The sequence below is a fragment of the Lactuca serriola genome, chromosome 4 (assembly GCF_051521515.1).
Source record: "Lactuca serriola cultivar US96UC23 chromosome 4, Lser_US96UC23_V15, whole genome shotgun sequence".
Classification (NCBI taxonomy): domain Eukaryota; kingdom Viridiplantae; phylum Streptophyta; class Magnoliopsida; order Asterales; family Asteraceae; genus Lactuca; species Lactuca serriola.
Genome location: NC_136411.1, coordinates 357,313,602 through 357,337,030, shown reverse-complemented (window position 1 = coordinate 357,337,030; position 23,429 = coordinate 357,313,602). Strand labels below are relative to the sequence as shown.

The window sequence follows — 23,429 nt, the reverse complement described above, 5'->3', positions numbered from 1 at the left end:
AGAAGAAACCAAAAATATCTCCTGTTGGCTCTGCCAGTGATCTGAACCAAATGCAGATGGGAAAAATTGACTCAAGAAGGAATTCAGTCATGTTCACCAGAAACGAAGGACAGAAATGTCTTTTCGCCTTGGCTGACAAACACCTTTAAACCACTGCCTGCTTAGAGCATGTCTTGGGGATCATCCACAGATGCAAGCAAAACTCAGCGGATGATGTCAAGTACTTCGATGACATGATACAATGGTACATTCGGTTCAGACAGACTATTCTCGCTCTTATCACACGTTTGTTTGATACTGTAAAGAAGACACCCGCTGCTGGCCCGAAGAAGAAGTAGTCTCGCTCCAATTTGACGCAAAGGGGGAGATTGTTGGGTCGTGTTTTGTATTAAGTGTTGCGTCTATTGGGCTCGTTAGCTAGTCCATTTTTGTATCTCCGGTATGGGCCTGTCCATCCGTGAGTTTAGTAAGGTTGTATATAAATATAGGTGCTTGCATGCATCTTAGGTTAACGATAGTAACGATAGAATAGATTGATCAGAGAAGTTTTTATTATCGTTCTAGTAACCCTAAATCCTCTGTAGCGGAAGTTCTTAGTCGAGCTCTGTTGAGGATTATTCGATCTAATCATTCGACATATTTTGATCCATACTTGTCTTATTTACTGTTTTGTGTTCATCGTAATACCTGTTACAAAGATCTAATCGATCTTCAAGTTGTTATATAACTTATCACATCTGAGATTACGAGAGGCATCCTTGATGCGACCCCGGTGATTTTCTGGTTGATCAAGGAAAGGATCATTGAGCTGATAGAGGAGCGCCTCAGGGCGTTTAGGAGTGACAGGGGATCTGGCCAGTCAGGGACACACACACACTCTCCTTCAAGGATTTTAGGGGATGTGGTGCGCTAGACTTCCACGGGGTGAAGGACCCCATTGTGGCTAGGAGGTGGATTGCTAACATCGATTCTGCACAGTTGATGAGCTTCTGCCCTGAGGGGTCGAAGGTCCGGTATGTTGCAAGGTGTTTAAGGGACAGACTTAGAGACTGGTGGGAGGTAGTCAGTGATTCTTTGGGAACCCCAACCATTGAGGCTATGATTTGGTCAGAAATTTTGACCAATTTTAGGGTTGAGTTTGCGCTAGCATTGGAAATTCAGCAGTTGGGCAAGGAGTTTCTTGATATGTGACAGATGACCGTGTCGGTGGTAGAGATTACTGCCAAGTTCAGGGAGAGGGCCTTACTGGTGCCTCGGTACACGGGGGATGAGAAGATGAGGAAGACCCGATACTATGATATGGTGAGAGTTGACATCCAAAAACATGTCAGCTACTCAGCATGCCTGACTTTAGAGGGCATGATAGCGAGGGCGAGGGAGAAGGAGATTGACATAGAGCACATCATAAAGAGGAAGGCAGAGGCTGAGCAGCTTACTAGGATTTCAGGGAAGAAACCCAAGGCATCTGACACTAGGTCGAAGGGCCAACAGGGCCAGAGTCATTATGGGAAATGCGGCAAGACACATGAGGGAGTTTGTGGACTATGGTCATCAGGATGCTATAAGTGCGACAAGTTTGGTCACTTTGGTAGGGATTGTACTGCCCCTACCCCCACCCTTCAGACATCACACCTGATTTGCTTCCATTGTAATCAGAACTATTTCATGGATGGACTACAATCCCGGGCCTACAACGAGCTCAAGAGGAGAAATGTCAAAGACATCAACGGAGCTATTGCCATGGTAGAAGATCTAATGGAATTTCGAAAAGAAAGCACGGTTAAGAAGAATAGTGGAGGAGAACAAACTATGTCAGAACCGGAACCAAAACAAAACACACCCCAACCTTTGAATACGAAAGGAAAAGCAATCGAAGGAAGAAATCGAAGGGAAGAATGGAAGGAGATCAAGTGCTACTTGTGCGATGGTCCTCAATTGATTCGAGACTGTCTGAAGAAAAATTCATTTTATGCGATGGTGTTGCAAGAAGAAGAAGAAGAAAAAGAAGTTCACATGAGTTCCATGAGACTTCTGAACTCTATGACAAAAGACGAGATAAGGGAATCGAAAGGAGTGGTTTTAAGGTAGGAAGTCTCATGCTAGTCGAAGCCAAGTTGAATGGAGGAAAACCAAAATGCTAAAAGATTCAGGTGCGACTCACAACTTCCTTTCTGAAAATGAAGCAAAGAGATTGGGAATCCACTACCTAAAAGAAGAAGGCCAGTTGAAGGTTGTCAATTCTACCTCCAATCCTATCTTGGGAGTTTCACGAGGAGTACCCATGAAAATTGTAGAATGGGAAGATAACATTGACCTAGTAGTCGTACGGATGGATGACTATAACATGGTAATAGGAATGGAATTCCTAGACGGAGTACATCCATGGTCATTTGAAAGTGATAACACGATGCGTATTACTAAAGGTAAAATCATTCACATTGTACCAACAGAAAGGAGTAAAACAAGGTCTTGAATGTTATCATCAATGAAGTTTAACAAAGACCTTATGGAAAATACCCAAAGTTGGAAGAAGGAAGATGATTCACAAGTGACTAGTGATCGAACCAGGAAGTATGTGAAACCAAACCACATGGTTCGAGGTGTCAACACATATCGGTGCAAGACGGAGTCACGATCATCCTTAAGAATTCCTCCGGTATATATCATGAGGCTATGAGAAGACCCACAACAGGAGAGGAAGTAAGAAGAAAAGTGACACATGCTAAAAGACTTGACGAGGACGCCAAGGGTTTAAGTGGGGGAGGGTGTCACGGACCAAGTTTCTAGAAAATTCCACGATTGTCTAGAAAACTCTGGAACGATCAAGTATACTCGAGAAGTCTCCGGAGCGATCAAGAATGCTCTATGGGACCCTGGAAGAAGCGAGAGTATTGTAGATGTCCGTCGAACAAAGAAGAACGATCCGGAATAATCAAGAAAGCACTAGACGAAGCTAGAACGACCCAGAAGACTTTGGAACGATCTAGAACATGCTAGATCATACAAGAGCAATTTGGATAATGTTTGGACAACCTAGAGATTTCTAGAGCATCGTAGACAAGTACACCATATTCTAGAGTCTTGTAAAGGCCATGTATATTATAGGAAGAGTCTAGATTAGTCAAGAATAATCGGGACCTAGAAACTTCCATTTAAGGAGGTGTAAGGTACCTATAAATAGGAAGGATGTGTCATTTGTAGGATCCATCGAAAAGTTGCCTTGTAAAGAAGTTGAGATATATAATAGAAGCTTTCTGAAGTGTCCCTTGTCGTAACTCTTGCTTCCTAAGTTCTTTAATACATCTAGAACGTCGAAGTTAGCCTGACTTAGTTGGAGAAGCACTAAGTGGCACACGGTATTGACTAGTCTAAAAGAGTCATCCCATGACAGTCGTCTCAGTTAATCATAGTCTCATACTTTCATACTTTCATGAGTTGTCTTCGATACTTTCATCTCCTTCTTCTTTCCTCCATGTTCGTTTCTTCATCTAATGAAGTTTCTGATGGGTTTTAGCCATAAGAACTTTCCTATGTGCGCATGCAAAACCCTAATGCTCGGATCTAGGCTTTCTAATAAACATGCTTTGAATCCAAGACTTCTAATTACTAATTAGGCTAAATAACAACATTGAAACAGATCTAGAATCATACCTTTGAATTCCTTGTTGACCTTGTTGTCTTGGAGCTTCTAGAGTCACAAATGTCACTCCTCTGATGGCTTACAAACACCAATAGTAAGGAGGAGGATTTGGGAGAGAGGAGAGGGGAGGAATTCGACCAGAGGTTCCTTACTTTTTGTTAAGTCACGAATTCCCTATGCCATGGGGTCTATTTATACTTGTAGACTCCTTAAGGGTTACAACCTAAACCCTAATTGGATAACTTAGACTTTAAGTTAATCCATATCCTTTCCTTGATAACCCTTTGGACGATTTTGGCTTATCATAGCCCTAGAAGTCGTCCAATCCTATATCAATAAGGATTTACAGTCTAAAGTTTAACTATCAAACAATTGACAGTTTATACCCCTTTATTCAATTAATCTCTTTAAGTCACCAAATTAATTCTAATTAATTCTATGACTTATATTAATCAAATAACAATATATTATTCATTATATTATTCCCATAATATATTAATAATATTTACTCTCTCTTAATAAATCATCCTATCAAGTTGCTATGGTGAAGGCAACCTAAAAGGACCATGCACAACCGGATATAGTTACAGCCTTAGACACTATTCCAACAGTCTCCCACTTGGATAAGTCTAGTAACTATACAAGTACAATTCGGTTTGCAATCGTAGCTCTCAAAGACGCTGTCAAACTCTGATCTAATCAATCTTGTCCTTTAGATAAGGGATCGTACAGTCCTCTGTTAGATATCATGCTGACAATCCTATGGAATGGTTAGTCAAGCATTCAGGTTTCTCGATCTCTGATTTATTTGACATAGAACTTAATCGAACACATCAATTCAGTTCCGACCGGGCCCGGCACATAAGTCAAATCAAATCATCGAGCGGCCGAGATATCGCTTTTACCTTCTTAGATAAAAGTTACAGATAAACTTCGACTTATATGCATTTACTTATTCATTAACCAACTATACACAATAATGCGTTTTATAACACCGAGTTACTGATGCGTTTTCGCATTATCAATGTACAACCAATTAACAAATAACAAACCATATATCTAGGTTTTAAGACTATATGATATTATCGTCTTGCGATCACCCCTTTTATATCTTATTCCATAAGGCGATGCTAGCAAGCGCGGGTTTGTTTCAATGCTCAAAACTAGTCTATAAGCACTCATGAACGTTGCAGCAACCCTTTGCTATGTCTAACACCATTTAGACAATCTACACACCAATTCATGACAATCTTCATTCATATCTACTTCCAACATATGAACGATTGTGGACAATTTGAACAATTCTATTATTCCTAATAATTTCAATTATTCTGGAAGTCAAAACATGCAAAGTGAAACAATAGTTAAACGATTAACATAAGACAGTAACATTACTCACAAATAAAACTCCTTTATTTAATCATCAAATGTTAATTACATTTATCTATTACACGTTTCTAATACTATCTAATCTATGCTAATATCATCCTTCAGCCCAATACTCCTAGCATGCTGTAAGTGCTTAACCCTACTCAGTCCCTTCGTAAGCGGATCTGCTGGGTTATCTTCTGATGATATCCTCTTCACTACGAGTTGTCCTTCTTCTACACGATGTCTGATGAAGTGATATTTTCTGTCGATATGTCTTGATCTACCATGATCCCTCGGTTCCTTGGTCAAGGCAACTGCACCTTCGTTATCATACAAAATCTCTATGGGCTCCTTTATGGCAGGTACGACTCCAAGATCACCGATGAAGTTCTTTAGCCATATCGCCTCCTTCGACGCTTCGCTCGCTGCAATGTACTCTGATTCGCACGTTGAATCAGCTACAGTTTCCTGCTTGGAACTCTTCCATGTCACTGCTCCTCCATTTAGGGTAAAGACCCAGCCCGACTGCGAACGGTAGTTGTCCCTGTCGGTCTGAAAGCTGGCGTCACTATACCCTCGCACCTTCAAGTCATCACTCCCTCCGAGGACTAAGAACCATTCCTTCGTCCTCCGAAGATACTTAAGGATATTCTTCACCGCAATCCAATGTGCTTTTCCAGGATTCCCTTGATATCTGCTAACTATGCTCAAAGCGAAGGCTACATCAGGGCGAGTACAAGTCATAGCGTACATGATTGAGCCAACTGCGGAAGCGTATGGTACTCGGCTCATTTCTGCTATCTCAACTTCGGTACTCGGACTTTGAGTCTTACTCAACTTGGCATTACTTTGTATTGGTAATTCTCCCTTCTTTGAGTTCTCCATACTAAAACGTTTTAGTACCTTCTCTAAGTAAGTGTTCTGACTAAGTCCAATTAGTCTCTTACTTCTTTCTCTCACTATCCTTATTCCCAATATGTAAGAAGCCTCTCCGAGGTCCTTCATAGCGAAGCACTTCCCGAGCCAGGACTTAACCTCCTGCAAATTCGGGATGTCGTTTCCTATGAGTAATATGTCATCGACATATAGAACGAGAAAGCTTACTATACTCCCACTGGCTTTGACATATACACAAGACTCGTCTTCGCTTCGTACAAATCCAAACTCTTTGACTTTCTCATCGAAGCAAAGATTCCATCTGCGAGATGCTTGCTTAAGTCCATAAATGGACTTCTCAAGCTTACACACTCTATTAGGATGCTTCGGATCCACAAACCCCTCTGGCTGAGCCATGTAAACATCCTCAGCCAACTTCCCGTTAAGGAAAGCGGTCTTGACATCCATTTGCCAAATCTCATAATCATGAAATGCGGCAATAGCTAGCATCACTCTAATAGATTTAATCTTCGCAACTGGTGAGAAGGTCTCATCATAGTCAACTCCAGGAGTTTGAGTAAAGCCCTTCGCAACCAATCGCGCTTTATATGTGTGTACATTTCCATCCACGTCGGTCTTCTTCTTGAAGATCCATTTGCACCCAACGGTCTTACGTCCGGGCACATAATCAACCAAATTCCAAACTTGGTTATCATACATGGATTTGATCTCGCTATCCATTGCCTCTTTCCATTTCGCAGACTCCGGGCCTGCCATGGCTTCCTTATAGCTATTAGGTTCATCAAGATTTATTAGTGTACCATCACTAATATACGTGTCCCCTTCGGTAGTAATATGAAGGCCATAAAACTAGGGATGAACTTTAACTCTATCGGAACGTCTAAGAGGTAAGTATTCGTCAATCAGTTCAACCGAAGTTTCCTCCTCGGGTTGAGTGCCAGCGGTAGAGGTTCCTTCATCTATCGACTCTTGAATCTCTTCAAGCTCGATTTGCCTCCCACTGTCTCCTTGGCTTATGAGTTCTCGCTCTCGGAAAACTCCTCTCCTCGCAATGAAGACCACATTGTCCTTCGGTCTATAGAAGAGATATCCAAAGGATGTCTGCGGGTAGCCGATGAAAATGCATCGCTCACTTCGAGGTTCAAGCTTGTTGTGAGTATCTCGTCTTACGAAAGCCTCGCAACCCCAAACCTTGATATGTGCCAACGAGGGAGCTTTCCCTGTCCACATCTCGTGAGGTGTTTTGGCAACCTTCTTAGTAGGGACTCGGTTAAGGATATGGGCGGCAGTCTCTAAGGCATACCCGCAAAAAGAGATAGGTAGTGAAGCACGACTCATCATAGAGCGAACCATATCCAATAAGGTTCGATTACGCCTTTCTGCCACACCATTCAACTGCGGTGTCCTAGGAGGCGTCAATTGCGAAACTATTCCACACTCCTTGAGATAATCGTGGAATTCAAGACTTAGGTACTCTCCTCCTCGATCGGATCGAAGCATCTTGATTTTCCTGCCCAATTGATTCTCCACTTCATTCTTGAACTCTTTGAACTTTTCAAAGGTTTCTGACTTTTGCTTGATTAAGTAGACATACCCATATCTACTATAGTCATCGGTAAAAGTCACATAGAAGCGGTTCCCATCCTTCGTGGTTGATCTAAATGGTCCACATACATCGGTATGTATTAGGTCCAATAGACCTTCACCTTTTTCACATGTACTTGTGAAGGGTGATTTAGTCATCTTTCCAAGTAAACAAGATTTGCATGTGTCATCTTCCCTAAGGTTTAATGACTCCAACACTCCATCCTTTTGGAGTTGGGCTATACGTTTCTTGTTGACATGTCCAAGACGACAATGCCACAAGGATGCTTTATCCATACTAGTGGAAGAATCAATATTCAAAACATCATTTCCTAAGTTATCAACAATCATAACAGTTTCATATATTCCATTACATGGTATAGCTTCAAAGTAAAAGACACCATTTAGATAAGCCAAAATAGAACCATTCTCATTATTAAAAGAAAATCTAAATCCTTGTCTATATAAACCTTGAAATGAAATGATGTTTCTTGCCATTTCTGGCGAATAGCAACAATTGTTCAAATCTAAAACCAAACTATTCCTAAGCACTAAAGAATACACTCCAATCTTGGTCACAGGCGACGATCTTCTGTTCCCCATGATTAGATTTATCCTTCCTTGCTCCACATCCCTACTTCTTCTTAGTCCCTGCACATTAGAACAAATGTGGTAACCACAACCGGTATCAAGGACCCAAGAAATAGCATGATTAAAATCGTTAGATTTAATTGTGTATATACCTGCGAAAGATGGCTTGATCTTTCCTTCTTTGATTGCTTGCAGGTACTCTGGGCAACTTCTCTTCCAATGTCCTATCTTGTGGCAGTGGTGGCACTCTGCCTCCTTCGGGTTAGGACAGGGCTTAGCGGGATCAACTTTGGTCCCACTAGAAGAGGCACCATCTCGGGCTTTCTCCTTGCGATAGTTCTTTGATGAAGCTTTCCTCTTCTTTCCCTTTCCTTGACCAATAGCCAAGACAGGAGCAGCGGGCGGATTGGAAGTAGGTGCAATAGACTTGTCCTTGAAGTTGCTCTCAGCGACTCTCAAGAGACCTTGGAGTTTGCTTAGGGTGACCTCCTCTTTGTTCATGTGGTAGGTCATCCTAAATTGGTTGTACATCGGAGGTAAAGAGTGAAGCACCATGTCGATCGCCAAGTCTTCCCCGAAGTCAACATTAAACTTGCGAAGGCGGTCGACATACCTTTGCATCTTTTGCAAGTGCACGGTAAGAGATTCTCCATGACCCATCTTCGCGGAAATCATGTTAGTGAAAATCTCATACCGCTCTTGTCTCGTGTTTTGGTGGTACCTCTCCAATAAGTCTTGGTGCATCTCGTACGGGTACATGTCCTCGTAGGACTTTTGGAATTCGGAGTTCATGGTAGCGATCATGATGCAATGTACCTTCGTTGCATCTCGCTCATGAGTTTCAAAGGCGGTGATTTCGGCTGGAGTAGCGATTTCGGTGTTGATTTTCTCGAGCTTCTCATCAAGGACATACTCTTTGTCCTCATAGCGAGCAATGGTGCGAATGTATCTTATCCATTCGCTAAAGTTCGTTCCATCGAAGGTGACCTTTTGGCAAAGGCTCATCAACGTGAAAGAACTAGTAGCAGCGTTATTTGCGTTCGACATCTATAATTAGAAAAGGACAAAGATAGATTAGAATAAGAATCCCTAATTATCACCCAATAAGAAAAATTAGGGCTAGGATCCAACAATGACATTTACATATTAGAAAAGGGATGTCGTAATCTAACATGCAAATACATTGAAGGTAAGTGAATGACGATTCACTAATTCTCCATCACAAAAACCTAAACTATTAGTCCTAAGTGTTTTTGAGAATTCCTAGGTTCGGATGAGATTCATTGAAACTATTCAATGGCATGTTTAAATCTCGATATGCCCCTCTTGTTTGTGACTGGGATACCGAGGATCACAAAGCGGGTGTGAATAACCATGCAAATTCACATGGTGCCTTCATTGTAACGATCACCTATTCGATGTGCCGGTAAACCACACACGCTCCATCGAACTATGATAAACAATGAATCACCCTTTGCCACCTTCGCTTAGAACCAATCAGTGTGCCGGTAAACCACACACGCTCCACTAACTTTTTAGCAAGGTGCAAAGTGTAATTTCATGGGATTGCATCAATTCACTTTTCCTAAAGTAACTAAGATTGGGAATTTTAAAATATGTGTAGTTACTTTATATTTCTTATTATACTTTTAATGAGAGGATGAGGTTGCCCTATCCTACCCGTTCGGCTAACGACCTTCCACCAATCAAGCAAGCGGTGGGTGTGAGTGTACACCCATTAAGCGCCATTTTATAGGCCGCAACCTTATACCCACCTTATAAATTGGCTTCGTGAATGAGGCCTACTAACGGTAAGACTAGCATTTAGTTATACATATATATATTATACTAGTAATATCATATTAGTATAGGGTTGTATTTTAAACCTTTTAAAATCTAGGGTTTTTTTTTTTAAATTTAAGTTGTCTAAATTAAAACTTTTAATCACAAATGTAAATTTCAAAACTTGAGGGCAAGTTTTAAACATTTAAAACATGGAGGATCAAATAACAAATAATTCCAATTAACAATTAATTTCCTAATTATCTATATTTGATTTATTCAATATTTCTTTTAAAATAATTACCAAAATAATCAAAATAATTAATTAATTATCATATAAGGAAATTAAATATTTAATTAGTTGATAATTACCTTTAACTTTGATCAAGATAACAGTCATATTTATCAAAAAAACGAATTAATATTGATCTAATTAGTTTATGGAAAGTTTGGATAAGATAATTACAAAGAAATCCCGAATCTGGCCATTCCTGACGCCTGGACTCGTCGAGTGCACAAGGGGACTCGTCGAGTCAGGCCTACTCGCCGAGTCCACTTTGAGACTCGCCGAGTCCTTGACTCAGAAACCTAAAATTCGAATTTTGCAGGTTTGTTTCAGTTAATCAAGCAACAATTTACAGAAAACCAAGCTAGGCTCTGATACCACTGATGGGTTTTAGCCATAAGAACTTTCCTATGTGCGCATGCAAAACCCTAATGCTCGGATCTAGGCTTTCTAATAAACATGCTTTGAATCCAAGACTTCTAATTACTAATTAGGCTAAATAACAACATTGAAACAGATCTAGAATCATACCTTTGAATTCCTTGTTGACCTTGTTGTCTTGGAGCTTCTAGAGTCACAAATGTCACTCCTCTGATGGCTTACAAACACCAATAGCAAGGAGGATGATTTGGGAGAGAGGAGAGGGGAGGAATTCGACCAGAGGTTCCTTACTTTTTGTTAAGTCACGAATTCCCTATGCCATGGGGTCTATTTATACTTGTAGACTCCTTAAGGGTTACAACCTAAACCCTAATTGGATAACTTAGACTTTAAGTTAATCCATATCCTTTCCTTGATAACCCTTTGGACGATTTTGGCTTATCATAGCCCTAGAAGTCGTCCAATCCTATATCAATAAGGATTTACAGTCTAAAGTTTAACTATCAAACAATTGACAGTTTATACCCCTTTATTCAATTAATCTCTTTAAGTCACCAAATTAATTCTAATTAATTCTATGAGTTATATTAATCAAATAACAATATATTATTCATTATATTATTCCCATAATATATTAATAATATTTACTCTCTCTTAATAAATCATCCTATCAAGTTGCTATGGTGAAGGCTGTTGGAATAGTGTCTAAGGCTGTAACTATATCCGGTTGTGCATGGTCCTTTTGGGTTGCCTTCACCATAGCAACTTGATAGGATGATTTATTAAGAGAGAGTAAATATTATTAATATATTATGGGAATAATATAATGAATAATATATTGTTATTTGATTAATATAAGTCATAGAATTAATTAGAATTAATTTGGTGACTTAAAGAGATTAATTGAATAAAGGGGTATAAACTATCAATTGTTTGATAGTTAAACTTTGGACTGTAAATCCATTTGGATATGCTATGGACGGATTCTAAGAGGTTAAGGATAGCTAAAATCATCCATTAGAGTTATCTAGGAATGGATTTGGATAGCCTTAAGAGAAGATTATCTGATAGGGACTTATCTGTAATCCTTAAGGAGTCTACAAGTATAAATAGAGCCCATGGTTGATGGAATTCGTGACTTAACCTAAAGTAAGGAACCTCTGGTCGAATTCCTCCCCTCTCCTCTCTCCTAAATCATCCTCCTTGCTATTGGTGTTTGTAAGCCATCAGAGGAGTGATATTTGTGACTCTAGAAGCTCCAAGACAACAAGGTGAACAAGGAATTCAAAGGTATGATTCTAGATCTATTTCAATGTTGTTATTTAGCCTAATTAGTAATTAGAAGTCTTGGATTCAAAGCATGTTTATTAGAAAGCCTAGATCCGAGCATTAGGGTTTTGCATGCGCACATAGGAAAGATCTTATGGCTAAAACCCATCAGTGGTATCAGAGCCTAGCTTGGTTTTCTGTAAATTGTTGCTTGATTAACTGAAACAAACCTGCAAAATTCGAATTTTAGGTTTCTGAGTCAAGGACTCGGCGAGTCTCAAAGTGGACTCGGCGAGTAGGCCTGACTCGGCGAGTCCCCTTGTGCACTCGGCGAGTCCAGGCGTCAGGAATGGCCAGATTCAGGATTTCTTTGTATTTATCTTATCTAGACTTTCCATAAACTAATTAGATCAATATTAATTCGTTTTTATGATAAATATGACTGTTATCTTGATCAAAGTTAAAGGTAATTATCAACTAATTAAATATTTAATTTCCTTATTTGATAATTAATTAATTATTTTGATTATTTTGGTAATTATCTTAAAAGAAATCTTGAATAAATCAAATATAGATAATTAGGACATTAATTGTTAATTGGAATTATTTGTTATTTGATCCTCCATGTTTTAAATGTTTAAAACTTGCCCTCAAGTTTTGAAATTTACATTTGTGATTAAAAGTTTTAATTTAGACAACTTAAATTTAAAAAAAAAAAAAAAAAACCCTAGATTTTAAAAGGTTTAAAATACAACCCTATACTAATATGATATTACTAGTATAATATATATATGTATAACTAAATGCTAGTCTTACCGTTAGTAGGCCTCATTCACGAAGCCAATCTATAAGGTGGGTATAAGGTTGCGGCCTATAAAATGGCGCTTAATGGGTGTACACTCACACCCACCGCTTGCTTGATTGGTGGAAGGTCGTTAGCCGAACGGGTAGGATAGGGCAACCTCATCCTCTCATTAAAAGTATAATAAGAAATATAAAGTAACTACACATATTTTAAAATTCCCAATCTTAGTTACTTTAGGAAAAGTGAATTGATGCAATCCCATGAAATTACACTTTGCACCTTACTAAGAAGTTAGTGGAGCGTGTGTGGTTTACCGGCACACTGATTGGTTCTAAGCGAAGGTGGCAAAGGGTGATTCATTGTTTATCATAGTTCGATGGAGCGTGTGTGGTTTACCGGCACATCGAATAGGTGATCGTTACAATGAAGGCACCATGTGAATTTGCTTGGTTATTCACACCCGCTTTGTGATCCTCGGTATCCCAGTCACAAACAAGAGGGGCATATAAAGATTTAAACATGCCATTGAATAGTTTCAATGAATCTCATCCGAACCTAGGAATTCTCAAAAACACTTAGGACTAATAGTTTAGGTTTTTGTGATGGAGAATTAGTGAATCGTCATTCACTTACCTTCAATGTATTTGCATGTTAGATTACGGCATCCCGTTTCTAATATGTAAATGTCATTGTTGGATCCTAGCCCTAATTTTTCTTATTGGGTGATAATTAGGGATTCTTATTATAATCTATCTTTGTCCTTTTCTAATTATAGATGTCGAACCCAAATAACGCTGCTACTAGTTCTTTCACGTTGATGAGCCTTTGCCAAAAGGTCACCTTCGATGGAACGAACTTTAGCGAATGGATAAGATACATTCGCACCATTGCTCGCTATGAGGACAAAGAGTATGTCCTTGATGAGAAGCTCGAGAAAATCAACACCGAAATCGCTACTCCAGCCGAAATCACCGCCTTTGAAACTCATGAGCGAGATGCAACGAAGGTACATTGCATCATGATCGCTACCATGAACTCCGAATTCCAAAAGTCCTACGAGGACATGTACCCGTACGAGATGCACCAAGACTTATTGGAGAGGTACCACCAAAACACGAGACAAGAGCGGTATGAGATTTTCACTAACATGATTTCCGCGAAGATGGGTCATGGAGAATCTCTTACCGTGCATTTGCAAAAGATGCAAAGGTATGTCGACCGCCTTCGCAAGTTAAATGTTGACTTCGGGGAAGACTTGGCGATCGACATGGTGCTTCACTCTTTACCTCCGATGTACAACCAATTTAGGATGACCTACCACATGAACAAAGAGGAGGTCACCCTAAGCAAACTCCAAGGTCTCTTGAGAGTCGCTGAGAGCAACTTCAAGGACAAGTCTATTGCACCTACTCCCAATCCGCCCGCTGCTCCTGTCTTGGCTATTGGTCAAGGAAAGGGAAAGAAGAGGAAAGCTTCATCAAAGAACTATCGCAAGGCGAAAGCCCGAGATGGTGCCTCTTCTAGTGGGACCAAAGTTGATCCCGGTAAGCCCTGTCCTAACCCGAAGGAGGCAGAGTGCCACCACTGCCACAAGATAGGACATTGGAAGAGAAGCTGCCCAGAGTACCTGCAAGCAATCAAAGAAGGAAAGATCAAGCCATCTTTCGCAGGTATATACACAATTAAATCTAACGATTCTAATCATGCTATTTCTTGGGTCCTTGATACAAGTTGTGGTTACCACATTTGTTCTAATGTGCAGGGACTAAGAAGAAGTAGGGATGTGGGACAAGGAAGGATAAATCTAATCATGGGGAACAGAAGATCGTCGCCTGTGACCAAGATTGGAGTGTATTCTTTAGTGCTTAGGAATAGTTTGGTTTTAGATTTGAACAATTGTTGCTATTCGCCAGAAATGGCAAGAAACATCATTTCATTTCATGGTTTATATAGACAAGGATTTAGATTTTCTTTTAATAATGAGAATGGTTCTATTTTGGCTTATCTAAATGGTGTCTTTTACTTTGAAGCTATACCATGTAATGGAATATATGAAACTGTTATGATTGTTGATAACTTAGGAAATGATGTTTTGAATATTGATTCTTCCACTAGTATGGATAAAGCATCCTTGTGGCATTGTCGTCTTGGACATGTCAACAAGAAACGCATAGCCCAACTCCAAAAGGATGGAGTGTTGGAGTCATTCGACCTTAGGGAAGATGACACATGCGAATCTTGTTTACTTGGAAAGATGACTAAATCACCCTTCACAAGTACATCTGAAAGAGGTGAAGGTCTATTGGACCTAATACATACCGATGTATGTGGACCATTTAGATCAACCACGAAGGATGGGAACCGCTTCTATGTGACTTTTACCGATGACTATAGTAGATATGGGTATGTCTACTTAATCAAGCAAAAGTCAGAAACCTTTGAAAAGTTCAAAGAGTTCAAGAATGAAGTGGAGAATCAATTGGGCAGGAAAATCAAGATGCTTCGATCCGATCGAGGAGGAGAGTACCTAAGTCTTGAATTCCACGATTATCTCAAGGAGTGTGGAATAGTTTCGCAATTGACGCCTCCTAGGACACCGCAGTTGAATGGTGTGGCAGAAAGGCGTTATCGAACTTTATTGGATATGGCTCGCTCTATGATGAGTCGTGGTTCACTACCTATCTCTTTTTGGGGGTATACCTTAGAGACTGCCGCCCATATCCTTAACCGAGTCCCTACCAAGAAGGTTACCAAAACACCTCACGAGATGTGGACAGGGAAAGCTCCCTCGTTGGCACATATCAAGGTTTGGGGTTGCGAGGCTTTCATAAGACGAGATACTCACGACAAGCTTGAACCTCGAAGTGAGCGATGTATTTTCATCGGCTACCCACAGACATCCTTTGGATATCTCTTCTATAGACCAAAGGACAATGTGGTCTTCGTTGCGAGGAGAGGAGTTTTCCGAGAGCGAGAACTCATAAGCCAAGGAGACAGTGGGAGGCAAATCGAGCTTGAAGAGATTCAAGAGTCGATAGATGAAGGAACCTCTACCGCTGGCACTCAACCCGAGGAGGAAACTCCGGTTGAACCGATTGACGAATCCTTACCTCTTAGACGTTCTGATAGAGTTAGAGTTCTACCCCAGTTTTATGGCCTTCATATTACTACCGAAGGGGACACGTATATTAGTGATGGTACACTAATAAATCTTGATGAACCTAATAGCTATAAGGAAGCCATGGCAGGCCCGGAGTCTGCGAAATGGAAAGAGGCAATGGATAGCGAGATCCAATCCATGTATGATAACCAAGTTTGGAATTTGGTTGATTATGTGCCTGGACGTAAGACCGTTGGGTGCAAATGGATCTTCAAGAAGAAGACCGACGTGGATGGAAATGTACACACATATAAAGCGCGATTGGTTGCGAAGGGCTTTACTCAAACTCCTGGAGTTGACTATGATGAGACCTTCTCACCAGTTGCGAAAATTAAATCTATTAGAGTGATGCTAGCAATTGCCGCAGTTCATGATTATGAGATTTGGCAAATGGATGTCAAGACCGCTTTCCTTAACGGGAAGTTGGCTGAGGATGTTTACATGGCTCAGCCCGAGGGGTTTGTGGATCCGAAGCATCCGAATAGAGTGTGTAAGCTTGAGAAGTCCATTTATGGACTTAAGAAAGCATCTCGCAGATGGAATCTTTGCTTCGATGAGAAAGTCAAAGATTTTGAATTTGTACGAAGCAAAGACGAGTCTTGTGTATATGTCAAAGCCAGTGGGAGTACAGTAAGCTTTCTCGTTCTATATGTCGATGACATATTACTCATAGGAAACGACATCCCGACTCTGTAGGAGGTTAAGTCCTGGCTCGGGAAGTGCTTCGCTATGAAGGACCTCGGAGAGGCTTTTTACATATTGGGAATAAGGATAGTGAGAGAAAGAAGTAAGAGACTAATTGGACTTAGTCAGAACACTTACTTAGAGAAGGTACTAAAACGTTTTAGTATGGAGAACTCAAAGAAGGGAGAATTACCAATACAAAGTAATGCCAAGTTGAGTAAGACTCAAAGTCCGAGTACCGAAGCTGAGATAGCAGAAATGAGCCGAGTACCATACGCTTCCGCAGTTGGCTCAATCATGTACGCTATGACTTGTACTCGCCCTGATGTAGCCTTCGCTTTGAGCATGGTTAGTAGATATCAAGGGAATCCTGGAAAAGCACATTGGATTGCGGTGAAGAATATCCTTAAGTACCTTCGGAGGACGAAGGAATGGTTCTTAGTCCTCGGAGGGAGTGATGACTTGAAGGTGCGAGGGAATAGTGACGCCAGTTTTCAGACCGACAGGGACAATTACCGTTCGCAGTCGGGCTAGGTCTTTACCCTAAATGGAGGAGCAGTGACATGGAAGAGTTCCAAGTAGGAAACTGTAGCTGATTCAACGTGCGAATCAGAGTACATTGCAGCGAGCGAAGCATCGAAGGAGGCAATATGGCTAAAGAACTTCATCGGTGATCTTGGAGTCATACCTGCCATAAAGGAGCCAATGGAGATTTTCTGTGATAACGAAGGTGCGGTTGCCTTAACCAAGGAACCGAGGGATCATGATAGATCAAGACATATCGACAGAAAATATCACTTCATCAGACATCGTGTAGAAGAAGGACAACTCGTAGTGAAGAGGATATCATCAGAAGATAACCCAGCAGATCCGCTTACGAAGGGACTGAGTAGGGTTAAGCACTTACAGCATGCTAGGAGTATTGGGCTGAAGGATGATATTAGCATAGATTAGATAGTATTTGAAACGTGTAATAGATAAATGTAATTAACATTTGATGATTAAATAAAGGAGTTTTATTTGTGAGTAATGTTACTGTCTTATGTTAATCGTTTAACTATTGTTTCACTTTGCATGTTTTGACTTCCAGAATAATTGAAATTATTAAGAATAATAGAATTGTTCAAATCGTCCACAATCGTTCATATGTTGGAAGTAGATATGAATGAAGATTGTCATGAATTGGTGTGTAGATTGTCTAAATGGTGTTAGACATAGCAAAGGGTTGCTGCAACGTTCATGAGTGCTTATGAACTAGTTTTGAGCATTGGAACAAACCCGCGCTTGCTGGCATCGCCTTATGGAATAAGATATAAAAGGGGTGATCGCAAGACGATAATATCATATGGTCTTAAAACCTAGATATATGGTTTGTTATTTATTAATTGGTTGTACATTGATAATGCAAAAACGCATCAGTAACTTGGTGTTATAAAACGCATTGCTGTGTATAGTTGGTTAATGAATAAGTAAATGCATATAAGTCGAAGTTTATCTGTAACTTTTATCTAAGAAGGTAAAAGCGATATCTCGGCCGCTCGATGATTTGATTTGACTTATGTGCCGGGCCCGGTCGGAACTGAATTGATGTGTTCGATTAAGTTCTATGTCAAATAAATCAGAGATCGAGAAACCTAAATGCTTGACTAACCATTCCATAGGATTGTCAGCATGATATCTAACAGAGGACTGTACGATCCCTTATCTAAAGGACAAGATTGATTAGATCAGAGTTTGACAGCGTCTTTGAGAGCTACGATTGCAAACCGAATTGTACTTGTATAGTTACTAGACTTATCCAAGTGGGAGACTGTTGGAATAGTGTCTAAGGCTGTAACTATATCCGGTTGTGCATGGTCCTTTTGGGTTGCCTTCACCATAGCAACTTGATAGGATGATTTATTAAGAGAGAGTAAATATTATTAATATATTATGGGAATAATATAATGAATAATATATTGTTATTTGATTAATATAAGTCATAGAATTAATTAGAATTAATTTGGTGACTTAAAGAGATTAATTGAATAAAGGGGTATAAACTGTCAATTGTTTGATAGTTAAACTTTGGACTGTAAATCCATTTGGATATGCTATGGACGGATTCTAAGAAGTTAAGGATAGCTAAAATCGTCCATTAGAGTTATCTAGGAATGGATTTGGATAGCCTTAAGAGAAGATTATCTGATAGGGACTTATCTGTAATCCTTAAGGAGTCTACAAGTATAAATAGACCCCATGGCTGATGGAATTCGTGACTTAACCTAAAGTAAGGAACCTCTGGTCGAATTCCTCCCCTCTCCTCTCTCCTAAATCATCCTCCTTGCTATTGGTTTTTGTAAGCCATCAGAGGAGTGACATTTGTGACTCTAGAAGCTCCAAGACAACAAGGTCAACAAGGAATTCAAAGGTATGATTCTAGATCTATTTCAATGTTGTTATTTAGCCTAATTTGTAATTAGAAGTCTTGGATTCAAAGCATGTTTATTAGAAAACCTAGATCCGAGCATTAGGGTTTTGCATGCGCACATAGGAAAGATCTTATGGCTAAAACCCATCAAAGGCAACCCAAAAGGACCATGCACAACCGGATATAGTTACAGCCTTAGACACTATTCCAACAGTTTCTTCGCTAAAAAACTTTATGGTTCTTGGCTCCGCTCATTTCAATACCAACGGTATCATCCTCACCGAAGAATTCAAAACCTGTAACTATATTTCAAGTTTACCTAATGGCAGAGTTCTACATTCTTTCCCTGTTTGTTTTCTTGGAAATTCTTCAATTCCAACACTCTCTTTCTCCACTCGTTTCACCTTCACCATAACGCCCCCTTCGCTGCCATGCATCTCCGGCGACGGTGTCGCCTTCCTCATCCTTTCAGATCCGAGTTCGTTACCACATACTGATGGGTATATAGGTTTACCGGATTCCCCTGCTTCCAACCCATTTTTCGCTATCGAATTTGATACCGCTTTTAATCCGGACCTTGGTGATACCAATGATAATCACATCGGAATCGATGTTGATTCGGTCATTTCGGTTGCCTCCATTGATGCAATTGCGGAAGGGGTAAATTTGAAAAGTGGCAAAAAGATCACATCATGGATTGACTATAGAGCCCCAGAAAACATTGTTAGGGTATGGTTCGGGTACACCGATACAAAACATGTACATCCCATTCATGCAGTTCCGATTGATCTTTCAAAGACATTTAAAGAGTTCATGTATGTTGGGTTTTCCTCATCTAATGGAAGAGGATCATTGATTCATGCTATCCACAAGATACAGATTCATACATTTGAATCAATAGCCTGTGTGATGTGTTATCCAAATGATCAAAGCTCCAAAGAATCCAAAGAGGGCTTACAACATCAACGCAATTGGGTGCTCGAATTAGCTTTATTGTGTTTAGTCGTGCTAATTCTTGGCCTGGTTTCGTTATTGGTTCATCAACTCATTAAGATTTCTCCAACAAGGCAAAACTATAACGAATACACCCAATTGTATCTGTTTCAGGAAAAGATCTTTCCCAAAGAACTAAACCTGAGGAATATTAGGAGAGCTACACATAGGTTTAACTCTAAAAACATCATCAGAGAAGACGAGTTTTCAAGTGTTTATGAAGGGTGTCTCCGTTCTTGTGGCACGTCATTGTGAATCGTTTTACTAGCGTTCCGGTGCCGGCCATCGACAAGACTTTTATTTCCGATCTTGCAGCCAGGGTAGGTTTTTAACGCATAGTAATTTGGTTCAGCTAAGGGGGTGGTGCAGAAAATTGAAGGAGGAAATTCTTGTTTATGAACACATGCCCCATGCTTCATTAGACAGGTTAATCGTTGGCCGAAATTTAACTTTCAATCAAAGAATAGATATTCTTTTGGCGGTTTCATCCGAACTTGTGTATCTTCATGGAAAACAGATATGTCATGGGCGTGTTAGAAGCTCCAACATAATCGTCGATACCAATTTCCATGCGAAACTAGGCGAATTCAATTTTCCACAAGTTGAAAATCATTATAGAACATGGTGGTACGACGCTGATGAAACCGTGAATCCTACCACCATGGCCTACCTAGGGCCACCGACGGGAAGCAGTCCTATCGATGCCAACATATATAGCTACGGCGGCGGCGTCTTAGAATTTTGTACAGGCCGGCCGCCGCTCATGGGCAATGGCCTTGAACTAACTAGCTACGTCTGGGAGCTTTGGCACAATAATCGAGTAGAAGAAGCTGCAGATCCTTCACTAGGGACCGTCGATCCAGAATGCCTTAAATGAACCTTAGTCGTGGGATTGCATTGTTGTCACCCGAATACCCGTCTAAGGGCTCCGAGTATGACGGCGGCAAGGCAAATGCTATTGCACAAATCATTTCCCTCTTTTTGCTGTTAAAGAGATGTGATAATCTTTGTAGTATTGTGTCTTGAAGTGAAAATCTTTCATATTGTAAAGGTGTTTCTTGAAAAAAAAATCATCGATTTCTTAATAAAACCCAAGTCTATCCATTTAATCATGTTTTGTTTTTTTTTATTATTATTATTTATGTTATTGTTTTTTATATAATTATTAATATTATTTTATTAAATCAGTTATTTAAATTACACTTTTTGTTTAACTTATCTTATTATTTAATTTTTTTTTTGTTTTAGACTACATTTCCGATTAGTTAGATATTTTTTCCCATTTTATTTTGTTCCGATTTATTTTTAAATAGGCATTCTTGTTTACAAAGAATACTACAATTTATGTTTCCAGTTTCTCTACGTGTTACGAACTTTTTTTTTCTCAAATACGATTTTGATTCTAGTATAAAAAACGCTTTTGGTTGAGGTTTACGTTGTAAGAAATTAGGATGAATACATGTTCATGCTCACGTTTAATAAATCTTTACGTCTCGGTAGTTTATCCGAAACCGGTTTTTAGAAAATTGGATCATCCAAATCCGTAACTTTCTTTTTACAACTTAGTTTATTTAATCCGAAAACGGTTATAGACTATTCCCAAACATTAAAAAAAAAAAACTTATATTATTTAATACGAAAATTGTTAAACGTGAAAAACATATATTTTTAAATGCTAAAACGGTTATATCGATTTATTACCCCCCCCCCCCTCCCCCCCCCCCCCCCCCCCGCTATTTTGATTTTACTTTAAAATGTCAGTCACCCAGCCTTTCTGGAACGCTGAATGGGCATTACTGTTATTTTTAAAAATATAAAAGTATAACGAATGAGATGATAGGGTTCGAGCCAACGACCTTAGCTTATACGGCCAAGAATTACCACCAAGCTAGACTTAATTTTGTTATTTCTCTACTGAAACTTTTTATAAAATAACTGAAAATATTTGAAATAAAATAGAAAGTTGTATGACACAGAAATCGAACCTGGCTATACATCAATCAAAACTAATTCCTTCACCACTAAGTTATGTTAGAGGCTGTTTGTTTACCTCTTAATTAGAAAATTAAGAGGCAATCTTTTAATTTTTCAGATTCAGTGTGTTTGGTAGCATCTGAATAAAAACCTCTTCATTTATCAAAAGCCTCTTAAATTTTCAGATGTGAAACCATGTCTGAAAAACCTCTTAAAAGCCTCTTAAACCTCGTTTGAATTAAAAGAAGAAACGTGTCTTCCTTTATGCTCCAAATAACATTTCAGTGACCGTCGTCTTCCCTTCTTTCAACTCCATCAACACCACCACCCCCTTCTCCCTCCTGCTCCATCTCCGATCTGCAACCCTCCGTTGGCCTCCCTCCACCAACGACGCTATCCCTGCCAGCGACACCGATGTCGACATCCCCAGCAACGACTCTGAAATCACTATCCCTTCTCCCTCCCACTGGTTCTCAAAAGGTTTTTTCTTTCTTGCCCTAAAAATCGATTATCAATTCATGGATGGATTGTTGTTTATATTTTTTTCTTGAAATCAGAAGCCCAAAAAGTCGATTTTTAGAGCTGGAGATATTTTTTTCTGGAGTTGTTCTTCCTTCGGATTTGTCTAGGTTTTTGGTTGATTGATCGAGTTTGGAGGGTTGTTTTTTGGGATTTTATGTGTTTATCAGGGGATAAGTGTTTATCCTTGAAATAATGTAGTTATTCCATGGATATGGATTCTTTTGTCCTTGTTGCTTTCAATTAATTTGCATCAAATATGTCTCAAATATTTAAATGACATAATTTGCACATCATAATCACATAATAGGTAGATCTAATTTTCATATGGTGATATAATGCATTATTTTGTGCACGGGTTTTGAATATGGGTGTTTCATTTGTGTACTTTAATTGTCATGATGTTGGTGTCACTTTTGGAATGCCAATTATCTAGACTTGTAGATGAATCGATAGAATGAATGGTGTTTATGCTAGAGATGAATGTATTAGGTTATATTCATATTTTGTTTGATTGTAGGAAAATTGGTTATTACATTATTAAACATGTAAAATAGCTTTGTATTATTGAAGTATCCAATTCAAACTTCTCCATTATTGTACTTATTTCTACCATATTAGAATGCTAGATTTGGTTATAGTTTTCAAATAGAATGTCTTAATAAGGAAATTTTAGAAGTACAATGTTGTAATTGAAAGAAATGATGCAGAGATGTAAAATGGTCATTATTATCATTCAACACAATAATTCAGAAGTTTCAGCCAAACTGTAACATCCGAATTCCCAGGTATATTATATATTTCATTTATATTAAAATTTAGTGAGAGACTCGACGAGTAGGAGCCCCGACTCGCCGAGTTGGATCGCGATGTGAGTGGCCAATTAATGAAGGACTCGGCGAGTCCATATGTGGACTCGACGAGTCCACGTTGTTTAATGAAACCCTAACTTCTCGGGTTTGCGCCCTATTTAAAGACCCTTATGGTCGTCATTTGAGGCTACCAGTCCATAGAGAGAAACCCTAGAGTGCTGGAGCGTTTTGAGAGAGAAAGGAAGCCATTCTTGACCTTTGTGGTGTTGTT

General features: G+C 39.5%; 1 protein-coding gene across 1 annotated transcript; it reads left to right on the top strand.

Annotated features, from left to right (window-relative positions):
* The first annotated feature begins 19,094 nt into the window (after positions 1-19,094).
* LOC145099702 (L-type lectin-domain containing receptor kinase S.6-like) lies at positions 19,095-20,108 on the top strand. Its single transcript, XM_079037227.1, has one exon. The coding sequence runs from the start codon at positions 19,095-19,097 to the stop codon at positions 20,106-20,108; it is 1,014 nt and encodes a 337-aa protein (XP_078893353.1).
* The last annotated feature ends 3,321 nt before the right edge of the window (positions 20,109-23,429 follow it).

What these genes read in the sequence shown, in the direction of transcription:
- LOC145099702 (XM_079037227.1), top strand. Translation starts at nt 19,095, where the DNA reads ATGGTTCTTGGCTCCGCTCATTTCAATACCAACGGTATCATCCTCACC.